The sequence below is a fragment of the Miniopterus schreibersii genome, assembly GCF_964146895.1.
Source record: "Miniopterus schreibersii genome assembly, chromosome: 4".
NCBI classification, from domain to species: domain Eukaryota; kingdom Metazoa; phylum Chordata; class Mammalia; order Chiroptera; family Miniopteridae; genus Miniopterus; species Miniopterus schreibersii.
The window spans coordinates 100,757,265-100,782,164 of record NC_138105.1 but is presented as its reverse complement, the minus strand read 5'-3'; the positions used below and the strand labels follow the sequence as shown (position 1 = coordinate 100,782,164).

At 54.1% G+C, this 24,900-nt stretch overlaps 1 protein-coding gene across 1 annotated transcript in view; it reads right to left on the bottom strand.

Annotated features, from left to right (window-relative positions):
- GNA12 (G protein subunit alpha 12) overlaps positions 1-24,092 on the bottom strand; it is a 48,292-nt gene extending 24,200 nt beyond the window's left edge. Inside the window, exon 1 of the mRNA XM_081134449.1 lies at positions 23,673-24,092. Within this exon, the coding sequence (XP_080990575.1) occupies positions 23,673-23,975 (303 nt within the window). The 5' untranslated portion in view covers positions 23,976-24,092. The remainder of the gene's footprint in view (positions 1-23,672) is intronic.
- Positions 24,093-24,900: the final 808 nt, after the last annotated feature.

Sequence of the window (24,900 nt, the reverse complement as noted above, 5' to 3'; positions counted from 1 at the left end):
GCGCTCCTCCGAGGGGGGTGCACCCTCTGGCACCGTCCATCCCTCGTGGGGGGACAGTGGCCCGTCTGGGACAGCTGCCACCACGGCCCCGGACGGGAGCAGAACTCGCTGCCCGGCCGGCGCTTCCTTAAAGACACCAATCAACCCCAGCCTCACTGAGCAGACGCCACATCAGCACCGGCCCCGTTTCCGGCACACACCTCACTCGTGTGCAGCTACCGGTCACCCTACAAATCTGCTTCTGACACGGGCAGAGGAGGGACGGCTCCGCCGTCCTCGTGCTTTGCTGGAGCGTGACCTGCAGCCCAAACCGCAGGGTCCGTGGGAGCAGTGACCAGGGCCTCTCTCCCTAGGGCCGCAGGCCAGCCTGACGGGGGTCAGAGGGCTCGCTCCTCGGGGTCCACTTGTCTGCCATGGGTGATGCGCCCACTAGTGATCCCCAGGAAAAGGTGAGGCTGGGAACCCTAACCCGAGACAGCCTCTAACTGCACCTGAGTGACATCCGAGTGACCACAGTGATCAGGACGTCCAGAGGGAAACAGGACAGAGAAACCCCCAGCTCTCCTCTCTGCCTGCCCCTGGGTCCTTCCCACCTCCCCACTTTCTCTGACGACACTGAGACACCCCCCACCTGCCCGGAAGGACAACGGACAACGTCGGGAAGGTCCAAGGATCCCAGACAGCTGCTTCCTATTGTCCACATCACCCACAACAGAGGTGTGAGCACAGAGGGGCCACGGTTCTCCTGGGGGAGGTTCCCGGCCAAGGGGCACAGCACCTTAGGGAGCCTCAGAGAAAGGCTCCCGCAGTCCTGGCCAGAGCAGCCGGCCCAGGGGCTCAGCCTACCTGCCCCAGCCGGGTGACCACGCCCAGCGCGTGATGGCCCTGCCCGCACGGCTCACACGGCACCCGCTCTGACGCGAGATTCCTTTCACACATTAAGGTTTAGCTTCACGGGGGCACAGCCTCACCCAAGGTTAAACTGAGCGTCTGCGCCCGGAGGCAGGAACCCAGACCGACGCAGATGCCAGGCGGCCCCTCGCCAGGACGGCTCTGAGTGCACGGCAGGCCTGCCTCCCCTCATCACTGGGTGAACGTGGGAAGCGGCCTGCGTCCCGCTGCGCACCCCCACCCGGCAGCTGGAACGGGCGCACGAGCTTCACCACGCGAGGAAACTCTCTTTAAATCCTGGGAAACGGGTAAAGCTGTGACGAACTCTGAATTGCACCAGTTAGCTGTGGTTCATTTTTTATACCTGCTCACCTCCCTCGGAGGAAAAAAGCATCAGGAAAGAAGACGTGCCCGCCTTGGTCAGCGTGGCTCGGCCTTCAGAGCGTCAGCCTGAGCACAGGACCTCGGCTTGGTGCCCGGGCAAGGCCAGGCACCCGGGCTGCGGGCTCACTCCTCGGCCAGGCACCCGGGCTGCGGGCTCGGAAGGCGGCCAATCGGCGTCTCCCTCACATCGATGCTTCTCCCTCTCCCTCCCTCACCCCTCCCTTCCACTCTCTCTAAAAATCAATGGAAAAAATATCCTTGGGTGAGGATTTGAAAAAAAAAAGAAAAAAAGTTTCTATTTTGTTCTTTTAAATTATTGTCATCAAAACCCACTCGCTGAAGCTTTGCTCTGAATTTCCAAATGGATCCAGGGGTGTTTTCAACTTTGGGGCATCTGCTAAAAACCAGAGTCCATTTGTTCCTTTTTAGCAAGAGCCGGGGCCCCCGGGGGGGGGCAGGGTCACGGGACCTGTGCCGAGCGGGCAGCTGCCCCCAACCATCACCCCAGGGTTGCTAATGTCCTCGGGGCGAGAGGCTCATTAGAGGTACAACAGGAAAAAACCATCTTGCCCCAATCATTTCCCAACAGAAAACCAGTTTCCTAAAATACGAAAGCCCCAAATTCCTAAAATCCACGCACACGCAAAAGAAAAAGAAATTCAGGCAGGAGACAGTGGACTTCAGTCTTGCTAGTGGCTCTGAGGAAGCCCCTCCCCGCAGCAAGTGCTGCCCGAGTATTTTTTCCACAATGATACATTTTATCCAGTCACCCGAATACAGTCAGAGCCCGATGACTTCATCCCAACACTATGTAACACTTTAAACTGTTCAAAGGACACGTGTTTAAGACAACTTGTAAATCCAGCAATTTAAACTTCTAGTCAAAGAACAGATTCCGTCTGCTGGGGGTGTCGATCTGGGGGGTTTCGGTTTTACTGGACGAACACCAAAAATCACAAATCCTGTTATCTCATTTCAAAACACATCTTGTGAGCTTCCCCGGAATCAAACCCAGTCTTCTTAGATTAGCCGCCTTCCTAACCTCCCACAGCAAACACTGATGCGCAGGTAGGCAAGTGCCCAGCAACTGGATTAGCCCCTCCTACAGCGTCCGTTACCCCGAGGCGAGGTCAGGCTGCGAATGTTCACCCGCCAGGCCGCGGCGCGTGCCCGCGGAAAGCTCTGCGTGTCTCCAGGCCCGCAGGCTGGGTGTCTGCCTCTGGTCACTGTCCAAATAAAAGACATGTGCCAGGAACGTAAACAGGGCGCGTTTCTGTCAGTCAGCGAGCCCAGCGGAGAGGCAGACGCGCTGCTCGGCTCCCGACCTTCTAACACGGAGGCTGCACGAAAAGGGAGAAAGGAGAGCGGGCAGGGGACAAACGGTGGCCAGAGAGGGATGGCAGACGGGTGGCCTCCCGGCCCAGGCCCCGCCCCCGCCCCCCAATTCCTCATGTAGCCCCGGGGAACAAACACCTCGTTCCAACGGGACAGGCTCCTCGCCACCTGCCTCCTCTGGGACGTCATCCACCTGCAGCGGCACCGCGGGCCAGCCCGGGGCGGGCGGCACAGGCGTCCGCGGAGCCTAGTGCACAGCGAAGCATCCCGCTGACCGCTGGCACCGTGTGCGTGCGCGTGCGTGTGCGTGCACATTCACCCGTATCTCTACAGATTCACCCATGTCTGTTTTAGTTAAAACAGAAATGCTACGAAACACTTACCTTTACTGTTTGTAACTCACTCAGGTGTTCACCATTATATTGTTTCACTTTCGAGTGCTCACTAAATCATTTCGCAGCGTGGACCTGACGCGGAAACACTGAATTCGCACCCTGACCATGTCACCCGTGTGTGGACCTGACGCGGAAACACTGAATTCGCACCCTGACCGTGTCACCCGTGTGTGGACCTGACGCGGAAACACTGAATTCGCACCCTGACCATGTCACCCGTGTGTGGACCTGACGCGGAAACACTGAATTCGCACCCTGACCGTGTCACCCGTGTGTGGACCTGACGCGGAAACACTGAATTCGCACCCTGACCGTGTCACCCGTGTGTGGACCTGACGCGGAAACACTGAATTCGCACCCTGACCGTGTCACCCGTGTGTGGTGGTTACGGTTTTCCCCTTGGAATGATACTTAGTATTTATTTATTCTTAGATTTCTTTAGCGATTTCTGTGCTCCATTACCCTCGTACCATGCTTGTCTCTATGACATTAGTGAAACGTTTAGTCGAAGTCGGTTCCGGGGCTCGTCGGAGCCTGGCCCCCGGGACAGCGAGAGCGGGCTGGTCTGTGCGGGCCGCTCCCTGGCTCCTGGCCCTTCCTCCTGCTCAGAAAGCAGCAGATCTACACTGACCTGCGAGGATCCCGCATTTCTGGTTCTCTCTAGAATGCTTTTTCTAAAAACAGTAATTAAGTCTAGAAATAGGGATATGCTGAACGCCCGGCTAAGAGGAAATTTAATGAGTTCAGACCCTGCTTTACGGTGAAAACCTTCATCACACGCAGGGTCTCAGCAGCACGGCCGAGGCCCCGCCTCCGGGGCTGTGGGCAGCGGGACATGGCCCGTCGGACTGAGATGCGTTACAAATTCATGCTGGATTTCAAAGATTCCGCATGAAAAATAAGTGAAACTATCTTTTAACTTTTAATACTGATCATGTGTTGAAATGATAACATTTTGGATATTTTGCATTATTAAAATACATAATTTTACCTATTTCTTCTGCCTTCCCCAGTGGGGCAATTTACAGCAGGGATGCGGCTCACAGTCATTTCTCCGGGCGGCACTGCTATATGGGAACAGTTCCTAAGACGAAGTCTGTTTCTTTCCGATTACAAACATTATTTTTAGTGTAGAAAATAGAGGAAACAGAGCTACACAGAGAAGCAAGTTAAGCCCTTGGTAACAAACATCGTCACCAAGAAGTAACTTCCGTAACATCTCAGGACAGGACGCCTCATTCGCTTCCTCTCTGGTCTCCGTCTGCACGCACTATGGCTCCGCACCAGCCTTGGCGGACGGCTCAGTGGTTAGAGCGCCCTGTACTTCACGGAGCAGCCCCCGATGCTTCGCGCACCCACCGGGCCCCTCACACAGTCATGGTGACGTGACGGACGCTGTTCCCTGTGCTGTGACCCACCTGGGCTGCTGCGTAACCGCCCGCTGGTCTGCTCCGTCCCTTCACCTTTCCACCTGGCCCCAACCCCCTCCCGTGACAACTGTCAGTTTGTTTTCTGTTCTCAAAAATATCACTATTGCTCAGCCGGCGTGGCCCAGTGGCTGAGGGTTGACCTGTGAACCAGGAGGTCACAGTCAGGGCCCAGGCCCGGGACGCGGGCTCGATCCCAGTAGGGGGCGTGCAGGAGGCAGCCATCAGGACTCTCACGTCGATGTTTCTCTCTCTCCCCCTCTCTCTAAAATCAGTTCAAGTATATTGCAAAAAACATCACTATCTGATAAGAAATAACTTTTCTACATCAGGAGTAACTAACATCCCCGGATGCTGCCAGTCTATCCGAGACCGGAATTCTCCCTCCTGCGTGTCATGAACACTGGGCGGCTGCTGCCCCGCCCCTCACCAGGGTTCCTGCGTCTCCTGAGTGTTTCCCCGTCTCCACACTTGTCCCCTTCGGTCTGTTCTCAAAATGAGTCACCATCGCGTTCCTCTGTTCAAGCCCCGCCTCCTCGGCCTCCCTCATCCGAGTAGAAGCCGGGCCCCCACAGAGGCCCTGCCACCTCTGACCCGAGTCCTCCCTACCTCCCGCCCCGCTGGCCCCAGGGCCTCTCTGCTTCTGCCCGGGGGCCCTTCCCTGCTGGTTCCTGCTGCCTGAAACCCGGCTGCCCCAGAACCCTCCTGACTCACCCCCTCGGCTCCCGAGTCTCTACTCAAAGGTCAGTGTCGAGGTCTGTCCTCAGCCGTCTCACCCACGATCGCTCCCACTGCAGGCCCCCCGCCCCCGCCTGCTGTGCCCACAGCACCCAGCTGTCTGCTTCTACCTCCCCCGGGAGTGGAGCCTCTGAGGGCAGCTCCTTATCTCCCGCGTTCCCGGGCCCGGACAGGACCCGATCTGCTTGGTGATGCGGGCGTCCGGGTCTCAAGTCCCTCACGGGCCACGCAGGGGACAAGCCGCTCTTTCTACCTCTCAGGCTACAGAGAGGACCCTGAAGGCCGAAGTAGAGGTGGTGCCGTAACCGCCAAATCTGCCTGGTGCCCAAGTGGACCCCCAGGACACACACCAAACACCCCCAGTCACTTCAGGGACTTCTCACTGGAAATCGGAGCCCACGAGGAATCACTGGGGAGGCCAAAAAGTCAACACGGGTCCATGCCTTACTTGGAGGTGATTGGCTGTGTAATGGGTTTTTAAATTCCTTTTAAAACTATTTCCTTTTTGTACATCAAAGATAAAGGAGAAGCCTGTTTACAGGGAAAGTTCAACCGGAGAAACAGCTCCACTTACTGTGCAGGTAAATTAACCCGGCGCGCGACTGACCTCGCTCAAGCGGGAGCGGCTGTCACAGCGCAGCCCTCACGGTCAGTGCGGTCAGTGCGGTCAGTGCCACGCCTGACTCCTGGAAAGCCCCCGGGTCCCCAGCAGCCCGGCAGCGGCCCCCCCTCGGCAGACACCAGAGCGAGGCCCCTCCCTGTGGGGACTTCTGGCACCAAAGGGCCAACCCGGGAGAACAGCTCTGCGAAGCCCGAGCCCCGTGTCTCAGGGCAGCGGGAAGACACAGGAAGACAATAACCCCCCCCCCACGGGCTTCCTTCGGAGGCGCTTAGCCTGGGATCCTGGTAACAATGACAGTGATCGGGATGAGACGCCGGGTCCCAGCGACAGATGCCGTAGGCGCGGCAGGAACAAGGCACAAGGAGGCAGGGAGGGTGGCCCTGGCAGGGAGGCGGGCGGCCGGGAGCCGGGCACCAGGAGGAGCGCACTCCCGCACAGCCCCCGAGGGACCTCATCTTCCCCCGGCTAAAGGAGAGTCGAATTTGAGAAGGAACAGACCTGGGCTCCTGGGCTGGGCTCCCAGGGGTCAGGTGGCAACTTCAGACCCAGAAGGGAAGGCTCGGGCCCACCCGGCAGGGCGGCCCTGGCTCACTCATGAGCGCCGCCCGTGGGGGGGCCCAGGACAAGCAGAGGTGTCCCGGGCTCCGAGGGAGAGCACACTGGCCGCACCACTCAGAGGATGTCACGGGACGGGCGTGAAAGTAACTTCCACCAAACGCCTGCCGACTTCTTCAGAAAGCGCGCGGGAGACTCGGAGTAAACCGCGCGCCTGCGAGCGCCCTGCCTGACCTCACGCGAAGTGACAATGCCTCCAGCCTGGGCATCGGCAGCCTGGTGGCATGTGTGGGGCTGGTGCTCCCCTCAGAGTCAGGCCTGCACCCAACCACCTCCTACACGACGACCCCAGGCCCCTCACTTGGCCTCTGGGACACCGAGGGACACCTGACACGGGCCACAGACGCGCAGTGACTGCGAGGGGGCCTCCGGGAAGCTCCGAGCACTGCCGGCCCCCACACGTGGGACGGCGAGGGGCCTGTGACTCAGCAGGCGCATCCCAGGCGGTTCTCCTGGGGGCCGCCCGCCGGCGAGGGCCTGGACTGCCCGCCCTGGACTCCATTTCCAGTGCTCGGCACGTCAGCAGCCGCCTCCTCAGGACGCACATCTGCTTCTCTTCACAGTTCCGGTAAACCGCCCAGGCGGCGTTTCTCCAGCTTACTTTCTTTTTCTGTTAAAGCCACGGAGACACTCACACAGTCTCCAGGCCTCGGGAATGTGCTCAGCCCGGGTGGCTCCTGCTCCTGGTCCCTCGGGCCCAATTTCTACGACTGCACCCAGCCCGAGCCCCGGGAACGCGCCAGCACTGACCACGAACTGCAGAGTCCGTCGAGATGACGTGGGGTGGGGAGCCCAGGAGCAAAACAGCAACCCCACCACGGGACCTCCCAGCCCTGCCCAGAACCAGGCCCTCAGCCGCCCATGGCCGGGGGCAGGTCAGCAAACGAAGGCTCGCAGGCCGACCCTCCTGCCCCCAAACATGGACACTGAACCCCAATTGAGTGAAATACGATCCTCCAAAAAGAATGCCACTCTTGTCAACAGTATACCTGGGGTGCAAAACACCAGCCAGCCGGCCCTCCGTGCCACAGGCCCGCCCACCCTGCCCCACCATGAGGTGCCCGGTCCCTGCTCTAGCTGCGGCCACCCTCCCCCTGCCTGTCCCCACCTACACCCCCACTTAGGACACTGAGCCCTTAAAAATCTTAGAGAGTGGATCTTTTCGCTGCTCTATGAAAACTTCCAATGGCTTCCCGCTGCCTACAGTCTTTTTTTTTAAATATGTTTTTATTGATTTCAGAGAGAGGAAGGGAGAGGGGGAGAGAGAAACATCAATGACTGATCAGCTGCCTCCTGCACGCCCCCTCCTGGGGATCGAGCCCACAACCCGGGCACGTGCGCTGACTGGGGATGGAACCGTGACCTCCTGGCACAGGGACAATACTCACCCCGAGCCGCGCCGGCCGGATGCGTTGCCTCCAGTCTTAAATGAGGGATCTGCAGCAAGGCCCACAGGACTCTGCGACCTCCCATCCCTGCGGCCCCATCTCTGACCACTCACCCCACTCCCCACGCTGGCCTCCCGCTGTCCCTCCTACCCCCAGGCACACCCGGCTCTGGGCTCTGCAGTCAGGGTGCCTCTGCCTGGAGCCCTCCTACCCAGGCGTCAGCCGTGACCCCCTGGGGAATCTCCCCCACGGACTCTTCCCTAACACCTTTCAGACATGGCATCGCAGCCCCCCCTAATGTAGTCAAACCCCCCGATCACTCGCCTTCTGCAGAAACGCTATCTATCTAAGTGAAGGAGCCTGTCAACGCCTGCCCGACCGACGTTCCGCCTTCTGCAGGCTTAGGAAGCTTTCAGAAGATTCTTAGATCCCAGATGTTCTACAAAGACGGGCTGGGGACGAAGTAAGCCCGCCCCGGCCAAGCAGGCCCCGGCGCTGGCCCAGCGGGAAGACCGCGTGCACGAGCCGCCCGGTGCCCTCGGGCCGGTGCAGTGCTGCGCTGGCCGGCCGGCAGTCAGACCCGCGTGCACCACGCGCTCTCAGTTACCAGAAAACAACTTAGAGAGCTGCTCTGTCGGCTGCTCCCGAAACTCCCAGCTCGTGGGGGTGACTGTATGAGGAACTGGGCCTGTGACCCCCGCTGACCCGGCCATCTCTCCAGCTTCGCGATTCTCTGAGCCCCCCCTTAGCTGGAGGGCTGGACGCAGTGCCAGGTAAGTCTCTTTCTTTTCCCCGACAAGATCCCAGGCGTTCTAGGGGACGGCAGGGGGAGCACCGGGCTCGACCACCTCCTGCTGAGTAGAACCCCGACCTTCATGTTAATGAACCAGGGAAGACACTTGGTTTACGAGATCATCATAATTAAAATTTGGTTTTCAAGTTCTCCCAGAATTTTTTCTTCTAAAAGTGTTTATTCGTACATCCCCCTGATGCCTGAATGCCTGCTACGTGCAGTACCAGGCCAGGCCTTAGGCCCACAGGTGTGAGACCAGGTCCCCGCAGGCCCGCCCGGGCGGAAGGTCAGGACCCACAGGCTGGAACTGTGTACGAGCACAGTGTTCACGCAAACAAAGATCAACATCAAACTCATCCACAAACCCAGCTAAAAATGTCAGAACGCATTCCTGAGCTTTCCTGTGTTTGCATAATTCTCACTTAACTCTGCAAATTCTCAACCTGCTCCTGGAAGCTACTCTTTGGGATATTGTTCTTTGGCAGTTTTGTCTGTCTCACGGGCCAGATTTCACCTGACGACACCGGCAGAATCCAACCCTCCCCTGTCTGAGCAGCACCACGGGGCCCAGTAGCTGAGACAACCCTGAATTGCAGGCCGGCGGCCAGGCACAGCCTTAGCCCCCAATCTCAGATCTTCAGGGAGTCTCTAGCCCCAGTGGACACGAAAGACAGTGACCTGCAAATGCGTCAAACAATCCACCCCCCTCCACCCCCCAACCCCGGCTCTGGTCTGTACACCTCTCCTGAAGGCCCCACCTTCACGGACGCCCTGCTAGGGCCTCACCGAGTCCTCGAGGCCCAGCCTCACACTCACTGCACCCCAGTAACACTTTCAGGAACAGGCGTTACCAACCACTGCCACGGCCTTGACAACAGCCACCTTAGCTTCTAGTAACTGTTCACACAGCGTTTGTAACAAAAATGCCTCCTCCCGCCATGTACAATCCACAGTGAAACCCGGGGGCGCTGAGACAGGAGGGAGCTACTGCTATAAAGGCTGCTTGTCTCAGGGAGTCGGGGGCACTGGGGACAATCATCTCTGAGCTCGGGCTGAGAACCCTGCAGGGCGTGGGGGGTGAGCGCCTGGGAGGAAGCAGGAGCAGAGCCTCCACGGAGAAGAATCAAGGACCGAAGGAGTGAGACACCCATCCTCTGGTCTCCCAATCAGCTAACAAGAAACCTCTGCAGCCGAGGAAAACAAAACTGCTCTGGAGGAGGCCCAGCTGTCCCACCAAAGAATCAGAACAGTCCACCCCACGAGCGCCGAGGCAGGTGCGGTCGCGAGGGGAGGGCCGAGGCCGTCACGGCGAGTCCTGAGCCTCAAGGGCACCTGCGTCCCAGGTGGCTGGTCACACACATTAGCTAAGGAGGGAAAGACTCAGGAAGGATTTTGTAAATACAAGTACAAACCGCACGTTGCATCTGTAACACGCAAGGCAGACGATTCGCACGGCATCCAGGACAAGCCGTAAACCTGCTCGGAGAAGAAAGCGACGTCTCCAAGGCCATTTTCCACAGGAGTAACCTATGTGCGCTCCAGAAATGGAAGCAAAATAAAAATAACGCCCCTGTCAAGGCAGCTAACTACTTATTCCATTTGGTGAAAATCACTATCACGCTCCTAACACTCACTTATGTTTTATTTTTAAAAATTTTTATTATTTTTTTACTGACTTCAGAGAGAGGAAGGGAGAGGGAGGGAGAGAGAAACATCGATGATGAGAGTCACTGATCGGCTGCCTCCTGCTCGCCCCCCCCCCGGGGGTCGAGCCCTCAACCCGGGCCTGTGCCCCGACCGGGAATCGAACCCTGACCTCCTGGTTCCTAGGTCGATGCTCAGCCACTGAGCCAGGCTGGTTGGGCTCATTTATGTTTTTATACTTGAAATCACGCCTGTTCCTGGCAGTTTTCTCCCTGGTGCTGCTATGCAGGGACATTTCCCCGTCACGGAAACCGCGCTCATACACACGCTCACGCCTTTACTTCGTATGCACCCACCCTGGAAACCCTCTGTCATTCCATCCCTTTTGGACGACATTCTGGATTTACTCTTACGTTAACTGTAGCGGAGACACCTAATTTCTTTCTTTCTTTTTCTAATTTAACTGACTGGCGTCCCCGGAGCGCCCCCAGCAGCGGGCCCTTGGGAGCTGCAGCCTGAAGCTGGACCGTCTGCGCTGGCGGGGCGCCGCCGTCCTCAGGCCAACACACCCGCCAGCTCTCCTCCGGCCCGGCGCCTGAGTATTAAATAATTTCCTTGTGGACCACGTCGCTTGTATAAAATAGGTTGAGGGACAGGACCAATATCAAAACAATTTGGGAATAAAAGCCATCATTAAGGAAACAATCACCGGAGAATAAACTATAAAAACAATATAAAAAAATGACTATCCACATCTTTTTATTATAATATGTTGCTTATTAACTCTAGAAACATTGGACAAAGATTTTTTTAGAAGACTTAATTCAAGATTTAAGTCTTTTGCCCGGCTGGGCGTGGCTCAGTGGTTGAGCATCGACCTAAAATTTAGGAGATCGGGGTTCGATTCCCGGTCAGGGCACATGCCCGGGTTGTGGGCTCGATCCCCAGTCGGGGGCATGCAGGAGGCAGCCGGTCAATGACTCTCATCATTGATGTTTCTCTCTTTCTCCCTCTCCTTTCCTCTCTCTGAAATAATAAAGACATATTAAAAAAAAAAAGATTTAAGTCTTTTAATCTACTTCACAGCCACCTGCACTTAAACCACACAACTTTCCCCGAATGCTTTACTGTTAAGAATGTCACCTAGAGACGTGAGTGGGAGACGAGGGAAGGGCTCTCCCTCCGCTGGACACTGTCGTCTGCAGCGGGCACAGGACCGGGAGCTCGGGCGCTTGGGGCTCTTTCCTTGAAGTTTCCAAGAATTAAGAAACAGGACAAGTTTCCAATTAAAAAATATGCTGAAGATGCTGTGGTCTCCTCAGCAAATATTTACATGTTCTGAAAATATTCAAGATCACAAAAACTCTGAGGCAAGATTCAAACCACAAATTAAGCTAAAACGCCTACAGTTCCAAATGGAAACACCCTGGCGACGGCAGAGGAGTGGGCGTAGCTCCGGAGAGGGGTTTGAGTAACCGCTGCTCATCCTCAGGTAGATTCCCGGGGACTCAGGCTATAAAATCACCGGCACCGTGGGAGCCTCCGAAAGAATATCCATTGTAGAAAATATATTTAAAAACGACACACCCACAATTGTTCCACAGAAAGGAGCACTTGGTGCTCCGTCACTTCCGCTTTTTCTGGGTGAGGCCACATACACTTCCACGCTGGTCACAGCACACGGCTGTTCTGTCCTGGGTGTGCTTCCCCGGCGTGTGCACTGCGTCCACGGGAGATTCCCTGGGGCTTTGTTCACCTGTAACAATCATTACCCCGAGTTCAGTTCCCAAGTCCGCTTCTGACGTCACAGGACAGGAAAAACTGAACAACTGTCACGAACATGTGACCATGTAAGCAGGACTCTCGTTTCTTAAAGAGATGGGCCCAAGGAGATGGACAAGATCCGCTGTCACCAGCTCCCACCAGACGAGGTCTCACGAGATAGTTCTGTGGATGGGGGTTCGAGGCTGTAAACCGCCCGGGGGAGCCATCGCTATGCTACGTGGCACCAGGGGGCCGCCGGGGACAGGCAGAGTGCTTCCAAACTCCAGGTGCCTGCTCCGAGGCCCAGCACCAGGGGAGCGAGCCCATAAAACTATTCCTGCTCGTGGGGACCTCGCCTAGAAGGCCGCCCAGGAAATACTCTTCCTTCCAGTCAAGCAGACCCTTCTCTCGCGAACAGACCACATCTAGGCGGCCCGACCCCTGCGGTGAACACAGAGGGCTCACCGGGACCCAGGGACGGCTAACACACAGGCGGCCATGTGCAGTCCCTGCTGGACAGCTTGTAACCAGAGATGTGGGCGAGACGAGTGGCCTTGCCGCCGGCACACGCACCCCCCTTCCCTCCGCAGGCACAGAGGACACTGGAGTCGGGGGTACGCCGACACAGCCCAATCATCCCCCCATCTCCCAACTCTACCACCATGGGGGGCAATGGAGAGTCAGATAGGACACGTCCCCATGACAGGGTTCATTTTCTATTCAGGTCCTCCCTGTTTCTGACCTATTTGTGAGATCTCTAATCAGTTTATCACAACTCTATAACCCCTCCCCTTTTTTGTTAATCCTACCCAAGGATACTTTTTCCATTGATTTTTAGAGAGAATAGAAGGGAGGAGGGGTGGAGAGAGAGCAAGAGAAACACGGATGTAAAAGAGAAACATCGACTGGTTGCCTCCCGCCCCCGCCCCAACCAGGGCCGGGCATCAAACCTGTGACCCAGGTACGTGTCCTTGACTGGGAATCGAACGTGCAACCCTTTGGTGCCCAGGACCATGCCCAAGCAACTGAACCACACCAGCCGGGGCGGAGCAGGGATTTTAATCTGCGTTTTCCACTCATACTCAGTTTCCTATCAGTAACTATTGGCACACACTGGATGACCAAAGCTATTTCTATTTTTGTGAGCACTTAGGTGTTTTTTCAAGGAAACGAAGTCCTCTAATTTTAGTTTTAGGGTGGGGAAAGGACACGTTTCCCCAGGATCCTGATGACTTGATTAGATTGATGTAGGTTGCAAACTGTTAAGTGTGGAGGGAAGGAAGAGAGGCTCCCTGAGAGACCAGCCGTGGACCTGACACAGAAAGCTGGTCATTTCCTTCTTACCAGCGCATACTCGATCCGACTACCCAGCGCTGGAACTGTGTTTAAGCAAACACGCCAGGGCCACCAGAACACGCCAGTTACAGCAGGTGTCTTGTTAAAAGTCATCCTCTCGGAAGCCGGGTCAACAAGTCCCGTGTACGTGCATGCGGGTGTGCGTGTGAGTGTGTGCACAGCGCCGGGTGGCCAGGCTGGCGCTGAGGCCTCACGTACACAGTGAAACAGACGCCAAGTTCAGAGAGAGGTGCCGGCCGCCTGGCCTCTGCTCCTTGAGAGAGCAGCAGGCCCTGGAACGCCCTGCACCCCTTGGCTCACACAGGGCAGCGCTGAGCTCCTGCTGCCCCCCATCCACCACAAGTACTCCCATGAGCCACAACCATCCTTGTCCTGCCCCACGGACACTGCACTCCCACAGCCTAGGTCCCGAGCAGACTCAGTCCACGGGGCCGATGCCGAGTGGGCCTCTCCCACGACACTCTGCATTCCCCACACCGAGCACCGGGCCTGCCTGAACACCAACCCTGGGGTGAGACAGACAGACAGCGGCTTCCTGCACAGAACCGCCCAGGACACCGGCTAGCCCACAGGCAGTGACCACTCCCGAGGTACGCTCACACCACAGGGCGGCCCGCGGACACGGAGCAGGTGCGCCCAGCCCACCAGGCCAGGTGCAGACAACTGGGCTTTGTTTACCTGCAAACTGCAGCACTTACCCCATAACTCCGGCCTGTCTGGGCCATCGCTGCCCTCCGGGTGGTACAGCAGGCCCATTGCACAACACCGGCCGCCTGAGCTTGAAGATGGCCCATAATTACATCTCTAGATAGGCCTTAGGTTTAGGTCTGTTCCATGAAGCCGATAAGATCCACATCTCCACTCTCAACCCTGTGATAGCAGCGAATGGCTAGGAGCCGTCTACAGATACTATCTAGCATCGCTCACAGCGTATTCCAAATGTCACAGGACGGACGCCTGAAGGGCAAACCTGCTCCCTGAAAACAGATGTGGAGAAATAATCAACATGTCTCCCCAAAAGCGGGAGGAGACCAACCATGCGTGTGCTCTGAGCCCCCAGACGGTCAGAGGGTCTCTGGATTTTTGAGCCAATGGAAAATGGTTGGCTCTGGTCTTTACAAAGGGCCAGCCACACGTCCAGGAGTAACAGTAACCTGCCCATTTAAGTGAGATTTGCCAACAGGCTACAGCTCGGAGAGCTCTCCCGGACCCCAGAGCACACTGACGCTCCTGCAGCCCTGCAAACCCACTGCGGCCTGGAGACAGGGATGCCCCCGAACCCGGGAAGCGACTGTGGGGCTGGGGTCACAGAGCATAACACCCAGAACAGGAGGGGAACTTCCTTCAGAGTCCTAGATGCCTCAGCAAACAGTAAACATGATATAGCAAACCATCCCAAGAAGAAAGGAAAGATCTCAATTCACAAAAACCCAGCACAACCTTAGCTAGTCTGCAATGCAAGTTCTTAGACGGGGTCCACTGGGCATGCAGGCTGCCCGGGACCCGACACTATGTGTCCATGAGAGTTTTCTGGGGAAGCTGTGACTTTCAACTAAGAACTGAGACCACAGGTCCCCTGCAAGCACGTGTTATGAGCCCCCCTGTGTACAAGAAAGGTCCATCTAGGCCCTCTATTCATTCTCGTCTAGTACCACCGATGAGCATTCCCTGCCCTAACCACCCCGTGTCCTCTCCACCTGCCGAAACCCTGTGGACTTCAAAGGCCAGGGCATGGCTCACTCTCCAGACAGGCTTTTCCAGATGCCTGCCCAGCGCCCGTCCTCCCGTGGCTGCCACTCCCTGCCCTCTCCTGTGTGCCTCTCCCTGCCCTCCCGTGCTCACCTCTACAGCGGCACTGAGCCTGGTTCACATTGGACTTGGCACCCCAGTTAGTGGGCGCCTGTCTCCTCCACTGTCAGTGCACCGGGGGGACAGGGATGGGAAGCACTCACCATGGAACACCCCGCCCAGCACCCAGCAGAGTCCTTGGGTACATGGTCAGAAAAGTCTGCTGAATTAAATTCTTTCATTTCAGTGTCAAAAGGAGACACTCACTGTAATGCTCTAATTCTTCCCCAGGTTTCTAGATCGGCAGTACTTAGGTCCACAGAGGTGGGCCACACTGGGGTGGTGACATGAGACCCCCATGCAGTGACATGCATGACACTGTGACTTCCAGGCCGTGTACCAAAGGAACCCGAACAGCTAAAGTTCACTTGCTTCTAAGTGGCTGTGACATTCAGTAATTCAGGTGGCTCACGCAGTAGTTCACTGTGGTGAGGGAGGGGCATGGGAGATAAACCAAGCTGCTCCCAGGCCTCCACACAAACACCAGGGCGCCGGGTGTGGCCAGAGGCATCGTTGCACAATTTCTGAAACGCCAAGGGCACGGACCTAAGGACAGTCCACCAGGAAGGGCCAGACTGTCATCTTTATGGTTATAAAAATAAAGAGGATAGGGAGTATTTACAGGAAGGCACCTCGAAGACTCAAACAGCCCATTGCGGGGGCAGTGCGAGGTGATGACATTAAAGAAATGACATGCTCACATTCAGGCACAACTGTCATCACGAAGGGAGGGCCCTGGTCCTGGAATCAAAGGACCATGATGAAAGGCACTTCAGTTCCACCCAGTCAGAGCAGCCCCACTCCTCCTAGCCCTCCCCCCCGGAAAATGTCCTCGAGGTGTCACAACCACTGGGCACAGAGAAGGTGGGCAGAAGAGGCGTCAGGTCTGAGTTCCACAGCTGGCGAGGATGCCCCTCAAGGAGGACACAGCGATCAAGATGCTCGTGGATGAAGGAAAGTGGGGGGAATTGTAGGCAAGCCCACATGTAAAGGACGACTACATTCCTGGAAGTCTCCCAAACAGAAAGGAGAGCTCTAGGCTTCAGGAAGGAAAGAACACTATCAAACAGGTCAAAACAGGGGTACAGGCAACAAATGATCCTACTTTTTGTGAGGTTTTATATCACACGTGATGACTGAAGTAAAATCACCACTGTGAGGTTCCAAGTATAATAACAAACACTTAAGACATTTAAGTTTAAAATGTGTGGAGGGTAAAGGGAGCTAAATGGAAGTAACGTTTCCAAACTTCACTGAAAGCTGTAAAACACAGGTTCCAGGACACTAGGGTCAGTTATACGCATATGCTGTAAAACTAGAGCAACTATCGAGAAAATGATGCACAGCGTTGATTGACATGCTCAAAAATGAATCGTCAATCAATCAAAGACAGAATCCTAAAACATGTTTAATAACCCGCAGGAAGGTAAGAAACAAAAAACAAAACAAATTAATAAATGAGACTTATGCCCCAACATATTAATAATCACTTTACCCTAAATGTAAATGGTCTAAATATACAAACTAATTGACAGAGATAAGCAGAGTAGATAAAAATATGATGTAACAGCACACTGTCTATAAGAAGCTCAATACACGCAACAGAGTAGGCCGGTTAAAGGTACAAGGATGGAAAACATATGCCATGATTGCATTCATAACAAGAGAGAGAAGTGGCTGTGTTCAGATAGACAGACGTCGGAGCAAAGAAAACTACCAGAGACAATGGGGAACATCACCTGATGACAAAAGGACCAAGCCCCCAGGAAGACATAATCCAAAGTGTTTACACACCACACAACAGAACCTCAACTACTTAAAGCAAAAACTGACTGAGCTAAAGGGGAAAATCGACACATCTACAATTATACAGCTGATCCTCGAACAACATGGGTTTGACCTGTGTGGATCTACTTATGTGCCGATTTTTTTCAACAGATAGTTTAAACATATTTTCTCTTATGATTTTCTTAACATTTACTTTTCTCTAGGTATACTTTATTGTAAGAATACAGTATATAACACAAATGACATACAAAATATTTGTTGGCTGTTTAGTTTATGTTATCAGTAAGGCCTACTGTGTGTGTTATTCAAGGGTCAACTGTAGTTGGAGATGTCAATGCCTCACTCTAGCAACTGACACACTAAATCAGCAAGGATACAGAAAAACACACCACTTTCAACCAACAGGATCCAACTGACATATATATATATATATAGAAAGAGAGAGAGAGAGAGAGCCCTTCCCCAAGTAAACTTTTTCTCAAGCTTCCATGGAACATTCACTGACACAGGCCCACAGAATATAGACCAAGATAGACCATATTCTGGGCCATAAAACAAACCTCAACAAATTTAAAAGAATTGAAATCATACAATGTTCTCTGCCCATATTGGAATCATAGAAATCAGTAACAAAAGTGACAGGAAAATCTCTAAACTCTTAGAAATAACAATGCACTTCTAAATAATCCATGAGTTGAAGAAGATATCTCAAAAGAAATAAAAATGGAAATACAGCATATCAAAACGTCAACATGGCTAAAGTAGTGCTGAGGAGGAAAAGTCATAATACTTAAAATGCTTACATTAGAAAAGAGGAAAGGTCTCTACCTCAAGAAACTAGGAAAAAAACTGCAAAATAAACCCAAAGGAAGTAGAAGGAAGGAAAAAATAAAGAGCAGAAATAAATGCAACGAAAACAGAAAAAAACAAGAAGAATCAGTGAAATAAAAAGCTGGTTCCTCAGGGGAGAAAATATCAAGAAACCTGATAAACCTCTAGGAAGATGGATAAAAATAAAAAAAGAAGACAAACCACAGACATCAGGAAAGGATGAGAAACTATAATTATGCTCACCACTCCAATTCAACATAGCACTACAAGCCCTAGCTGCTGCAAAAAGGCAAGAAAAAGAAATAAAAAGCATACCTATTGGCAAAGAATAAATGAAACTGTCCTTATTTGCAGGTAATATGGAAATCTATGTAGAAAATCCCAAGGAATGTACAGGAAAGCCCTACAACCAGTAAGTATATTCAGCAAGGTCACAGGATACAAGACTGAGACACAAAAATCAATCACATTGCTGTATATGAAGGATGAGCATTTGGAAACGAAAAATAAAAGCACAGTGTCATTTAAAACTGCCCCAAAGGAAATGAAATACTTTAGTATAAATGTAACAAAATACATGTGGGATCGATATGCTGATTATCACAAAATGCTGATCAAAGACAACCTCCTAAATGAAGACATACCATGTTCATGGACTGTATAGCTCACCACAGCAGAGACGTCCATTCTCCCAAACTGATCCATAGGTTTAATGCAACTGCTATCAAAACTCAAGCAAAGTTGTTCTGTGTTTTTTTTTATAAACGTAGACAAACTTATTCTAAAATTTATATGGAAAGGCACAGTCCCGGGAATACCTAAAACATCTTAAGACTGTTTTTATCTGATAGTAAGGCTGACTATGTGGCTACAGTAATCAACACAGTGTGATACTAGCAGAGGAGAGACATACGGATCAGGGGGGTGGAACAGAAGACCCAGAAATTGACCCACACTGATCTACTTATAAATTTTTATTATTATTATTTTTTTATATATCTTTATTGATTTCAGAGAGAGGAAAGGAGAGGGAGAGAGAGATAGAAACATCAATGATGAGAGAGTGATTGATCGGCTGCCTCCTGCATGCCCCCGGCTGGGGATCGAGCCCGCAACCTGGGCATGTGCCCTGACCGGGAATCGAACCCCAATCTCCTGGATCCTAGGTCGACGCTCAACCACTGAGCCACACCCGGCCGGGCTTCTTATAAATTTTTAAATTTATTGATTGCTTTTTTTAGAAAGAGAGAGGAAAAGGGAGAGGGAGAAACATCAACTTGTTGTTCCACTTAATTCATGCAGTCACTGGCTGCTTCTTGTAGGTGGCCTGATCGGGGACTGAACCCGAAACGTATGGGGACAATTCTCTGGCCAACTGAGTTACCTGGCCAGGGCCCACCACACTGATTTTTTACAAAGGTGCAAAAGCAAGTCAATGGAAGAAAGACAGTCTTTTCCACAGATGTAGCTGGAACAATTTAATATCCACAAGTCAAAACAAAATAAAAAATAAAGAAACCTCCACCTTATACAAAAATCAACTCAAAATGGATCAGGGACTTAAATGTAAAATATAAAACTATAAAATCTTTAGAAAAAAATAGGAGAAAGTCTTTGGGACCTAAGGCTAGACAAAGTGTATTTAGACTCGACATCAAAAGCATGATCCATAGAGGGAAACACTGATGAAATCAACCTCATCAAACTTAAAAACTTGGCTCTGGGAAAGTCAAGCAGATGAAAAGAAAAGCTACAGTCTGGGAGAAAATATTTGCAAACCACATATTTGAAAAAGACTAGTATCTATAATCTCTAAAGAATTCTCACCATGGCCGGTGTGGCTCAGTGGTTAGAGCGTCGACTCACAGACCAGTGTCACCCGTTCGACTCCCAGTCAAGGGCACGTCACTGAGCTGCAAGTTCAATCTCCTAAGGGTGCGTGTGGGAGGCAACCAATCAATGTGTCTCTCTCACATCGAAGTTTTCCTGTGTTCCCCCCACCTCCCTTCCACTCTCTCTAAAAGTCAACAGAGAGCCCGGCCAGCGTGGCTCAGTGGGTGAGCATCGACCCATGAACCAGGAGATCGCAGTTTGATTCCCGGTCAGGGCCCGTGCCCGGGTTTCGGGCTCAGTCCCCAGTAGGGGGCGTGCAGGAGGCAGCTGACCATGACTCTCATCATAGATGTTTCTCTCTCCCTCTCCCTTCCTCTCTCTGAAATAAATAAAAACATATTTTAAAAAAAAATCATCAATGGAGAAAGTATCCTTGGTGAGAATTAACAAAATAATAAAAAAATCTCAAAACTCAATAAAAAACAAGCAACGTAGCTGGAAAACAGGTCAGAAACTCCACTGGAGAGGACATACAGGTGGCACACGAGCACGTGGGACGGTGTTCAGCACCATCCGCCACGAGGGAAATGTGATTAGAACGGCAGCGAGGTAGCCCTCACACACCCATCAGAGCGGCTAAACTAAAAAAGCGACACCGCCAAGTGCTGACGAGAGTGTGGAGACGCGGGGTCGGTCCTGCAGCGCGCGCTGGAACATAAAACGGTGCGACCGCTTCGGAAACAGTGCGGCAGTTTCTCATAAACCTGGACACGCAGCTATCATACAACTGACTGACTTTATCCTGGATACATGAAAATCTCTACACGTACAAAAACATGTAATGAACGGAACAAAATAGACCCAGAGACACTGAAGCATCCACAGGTTGATGGACATGGGGGGGCAGGCGGTGGGGAGGGATTAACCAAAGAACTTCTATGCGTATATGCAGAGCCCATGGACACGGGCAATGGGGAGGTGGAGGCCTGGGGAGGGGGCAGGAGCGGGGCGGAGGGGGTCAATGGGGGGAAAAGGGGGACATCTGTAATACTTTCAATAATAAACTAAAAAAAAATTTTTTAAAAACACACAAAACAAACAACAACAAAAATGTACATAAATGTTCATAGATTTGCTCATACGAGGCAGAAACGGGAAACCACTCAGATGCCCCCCAACGGGCGAACGGTGAAACGGTGCTGGGTGGCGAATCCATACCACCAATGCCACTCAGCAACCAAAAAGCACAACCGGTTGGTTACCGACAGGTGGAACAACTTGGGTGAATCCCCGGGAGTTCAGCTGAGGGATAAAAGCCAATTCCCAAAGATCACACTTTGCATGATTTCACTTACATAACATTCCTGAAGCGACAAAATCATAGAATTGGCGGACCGGTCGGCCATCGCCAGGGCAGGGAGTGGCTATAAAAGGCAGCACCGGCATCCTTGCGGTGACAGGACGTTCCGTAGCCTTCCTGATGCCAGTATCCTGGTGCACCACGGGTTTGCAAGGTACGCACCAGGCAGAGGGGACGTGGGACCTGTATTATTTCCTGCAGCTGCACAGGACTCCATGATTATCTCAGAATTAAAAGTTAAAAAACAAAAACAAGACCAGGTTTGGGTCCCAGCTCTGCCACCTACTAATTAGGTAACTGACCCTGAGCGGATTTTAAACTGTCTTCAGTTTCTCTTGGCTAAGTGAGATAAAACCCCCTGAACTGCTACGAAAATCAAATGGCATGTGCGAGCGGGCTGGGCAATGAGCAGGGTGCGTAGCTAGTGCCTTGAAAGCAGCCTGTCAGCACTAAATCTTGTTTTACACACAAATACTAAACTTGAACAGCATCATTCAAATGTCCACGATTAAAGTCACTACAAAGCAACTTAGTTAAAAGGTCTCTTCCAAACGTCATCTGTCCAAACAAAAACGGGGGGGGGGGAGAGTAATTTTCAATTTTAGAATGAAAGCCGAATTTCTAATGAGTTACTGAAACGGTCACAACAAATAAAGTGAGTTTAATATTGAACTACAATTAGTGAAAAAGCTGGGAAGGGAAAAAGGGTATTGGTTTAAAAAAATCTCGTTTCTGTGGATAAGGGAAGTCGGTTAAAGTTAGTGTTTATATGCACTGGGAGAAGCTGAAGACTGAGTTTTCTAAAACACACTTTAAAACACTGATGCAGGTTTAAGATTCTGTGTTTCAAGATATCTCCCCTGCCTCTTGAGTTTCAAGAAACCAGGAGACCGTCAGCCAAATCTTTATGCTCTTACACCTGCCCGATCTGGAGGCCAGAAGAGAGGCAAAAATAAAACCTGGCTCGGTGACACAGAAAGACAATCAAGTGCACTTTACCCCACACGATGAGGGGAATTTTAAACACTGGCCCATCCCCTGCATCGCCCTGGGCGCCCAGCCTTGGGAGCTGAAGCGCTGGCCAGAGCTCTGACTCACTGGCTTTTGAAAGAGGTAAAAAGGAAAGGGGGGGGGGGATTGTATCATTCAAGTTACTCTCTTCCCATCCTGATCCTAAAAGGGCTATTTCTATGACAATGAAGTATTTTAGTAACAGTCACACAGCGTGGGAATGCTGGCTCGAGATTCCAGATGCAGGCCTGAAAGTGGGGAGCCGGGGCCCCAGCAGCCGGGTCCCAGGCGAGGAGCCACTTACCTCCAAGGCCAGAAGCTTCCCGTGGAAGGGGCCAGAAGGGACCTACCCCGTCCTTGGCTAAATTTAAAGTCCCTCGGGCGCTACAAGACCTAGCCTCCAGGCAGCTCCCAGGAATGAAAGCTTCCCTCTACCTCCGCTGGGAGACGGCTTTCCTCATACCTGTAGTGTGGTTCCCACAAAACAGGCCCGGGAAGGGGGCAAGGAAAGGGTAGATAAGAAACGGGAAAAAAAAGAAAAAAAAAAAAGAAAAAAGAAAAAAAAAGGAAGCGATCATATCTAGGTGCAGGAGACAACTTTCCTGTCCTCATTGGTTGTTTTTCCACATTCTGTTTCTTTGGGGCCCTTAGGACAGGATCAGAGAGAAACTAGAACCCAGACTTTGTCAACTCTACAGGGTTTTGTTTTTTTTTCTCAAGTAAACTGTCAAGAATAAAAGCAGAGCAAGAGACAGGAGAACCTGGAGATTACACAGCACTTGAGACATATATTAAAAATGGCAACACAAGGATTTAATTTGTATCCTGATACAAAAAACAAAGCCATTACGGGCAATGGAGGGAATGGCAACACCGGCTGGCTATCTGCGGACAGGAGGCAGTCATGCATTTTTAGGTGGGACAAGGGAACTGCGGTCGTGTTTTATAAGAGGCCTTACCTTTAGCGGTATTTACTGAAACCCTTTCTAATGTAACTACACGGTGCCTGGGGTGGGCTTCGAAGCCCGGGGCGGGGGCGCGGGTGGCGCAGGACCCCGGCGTCCCCGCAGAGGCCGGGGGCGGGGCGCAGGTCCCCCACTGCTCCCGCCTGCGCGAGTCTGACACTTTCCTGATACAGTTGCAGAGGCGAGGCTGCGGCCGGCTCCCCCAGCTCCCGGCGCGCTCCTTCCCACCGGGGGGCGGGGCGGGCGGGGCGGGCCGGGAACGCGCGGGTGCCCTCGCGCAGGGCGCGTCCACGACCTGCTCCAGGGGCCCCCCACCGCCAAGACCCCCCCCCCAATCCGCAGGAGCTGGCCCGCTTTTCCACCTCCACCGTCCCAAGTCCCCCAGGAGGGCAGGAGCGAAGGCCGCCAGCCGGCGGGCTGGCGGGGCGCGCATCCTTGGCCAGCTCCCCCAAAGCGGGGCGCGCATCCTTGGTCAGCACCCCCAAAGCGGGGCGCGCGTGGCCGCTGGGGGGCGGCGTCCAGACCAGGGGCAGACGGGGCGCAGGCAGGGGGCGGGCCGTGGTCCGGGCCCGGCGCGCGGCCCGCGGGGCCGCCCTGCGCGCACCTGGGCGCACCTGGGCGCACCTGGGCGCACCTGGGCGCACCTGGGCGCAGGTGTGCGGGCCGGCGCGGGGACGCACGCACCTTGAGGATGTTGTCGAAGATGGTGTCGCGGAACTCGAGCAGCGCCTTCTGGTCGAACTCGCGGCCGTGGATGATGCGCATCTGCTTGAGGAAGGTGGACTTGCCGCTCTCGCCCGCGCCCAGCAGCAGGATCTTGACCAGGCGCCGCACCGCGCGCCGCTCGCGGGCCAGCCCCGCGTCGATGTCCCGGCTGCGCCGCCGCGCCTCGCGCTCCGCGTCGCGGGCCCCGCCGCCGCCCGCCCTGCGCTCGCGGGCCTCGGCCGGCAGCAGGCAGCGGCTGAGGGTCCGCACCACGCCGGACATGGCCGCTCAGGCCATGGACCCCGCCGCGGGCGAGGCGAGCCCCGCGCGGCAGCCGGCCGCTCCCTCAGGCCGCGTCCGCCGCCGCCGCCCGGAGGCCCGCTCTCGCCCGCCGCTTGGCCCCGGCGGAGGGGCGGGGCGACGCGGCCCGGGGCCCGGCGATTGGGCCGGCGGCAGCCCCTACGGACGGACGCGCCCTCCTATTGGTCCGCGCCACGCAGAAAGGCGGGCATCCCTGCGGCCTTCGGGGCGGGGCCGGAGCTGCATGAAGGCGGGACCTTTGGGGTGGCGGCGCTTCTCATTGGGCGCCCGGGCCGAGGCTCTTTCTTTCAGAATGAAAGGGAGGCGGGGTCGTCAGGGAGGCGGAGCAGCTGTCCTCCATGGCCAATTATAATTGCTCTGGGGTCACGTCAATCACGGAGAACGGGCCTGGGATTGGGGGCTTCGCGAAGTGGGGCGGGACCAGAAGTGCCAGGTGTACAGAAAGCCTCCCTGGGTTCCCAGATTGGACCAACCTGTGAGCCCCGGACCCTGGCCGATTGCGCCCCGCGCTGCCCGAAAGCCGGGGAATGCGGCTGAGCGGCGCAGCTGCTGCTCGTGCGTGGAGAGAGACAGCTGTTTCTAAACCATTTTCCTCCCAGAAACACCGGAGGGGGATGGGCCATACACTTCAGACAAATGCACCGTTTGGGAGCGGCGTGGGCCTCTGGGCTGCCTTCGTCAAAGCTGGCTAATCATCAGAATCACCAGAAGTCCCCCCCCTCCCCCAAAAAAAGCCTTCTGTAGCACGGTGATTGCGAGTGGGGTCTGGAGCTGCTGGGCCTGAGAGCTGGAATCTGCAATCGACCCCTTGCTAGTTGACCAGTGGAATAACCTCTTAAGCAGCTCCCCCTCCCCCGCCACCTGTTCTTAGCTTCGTTTTCCTCAT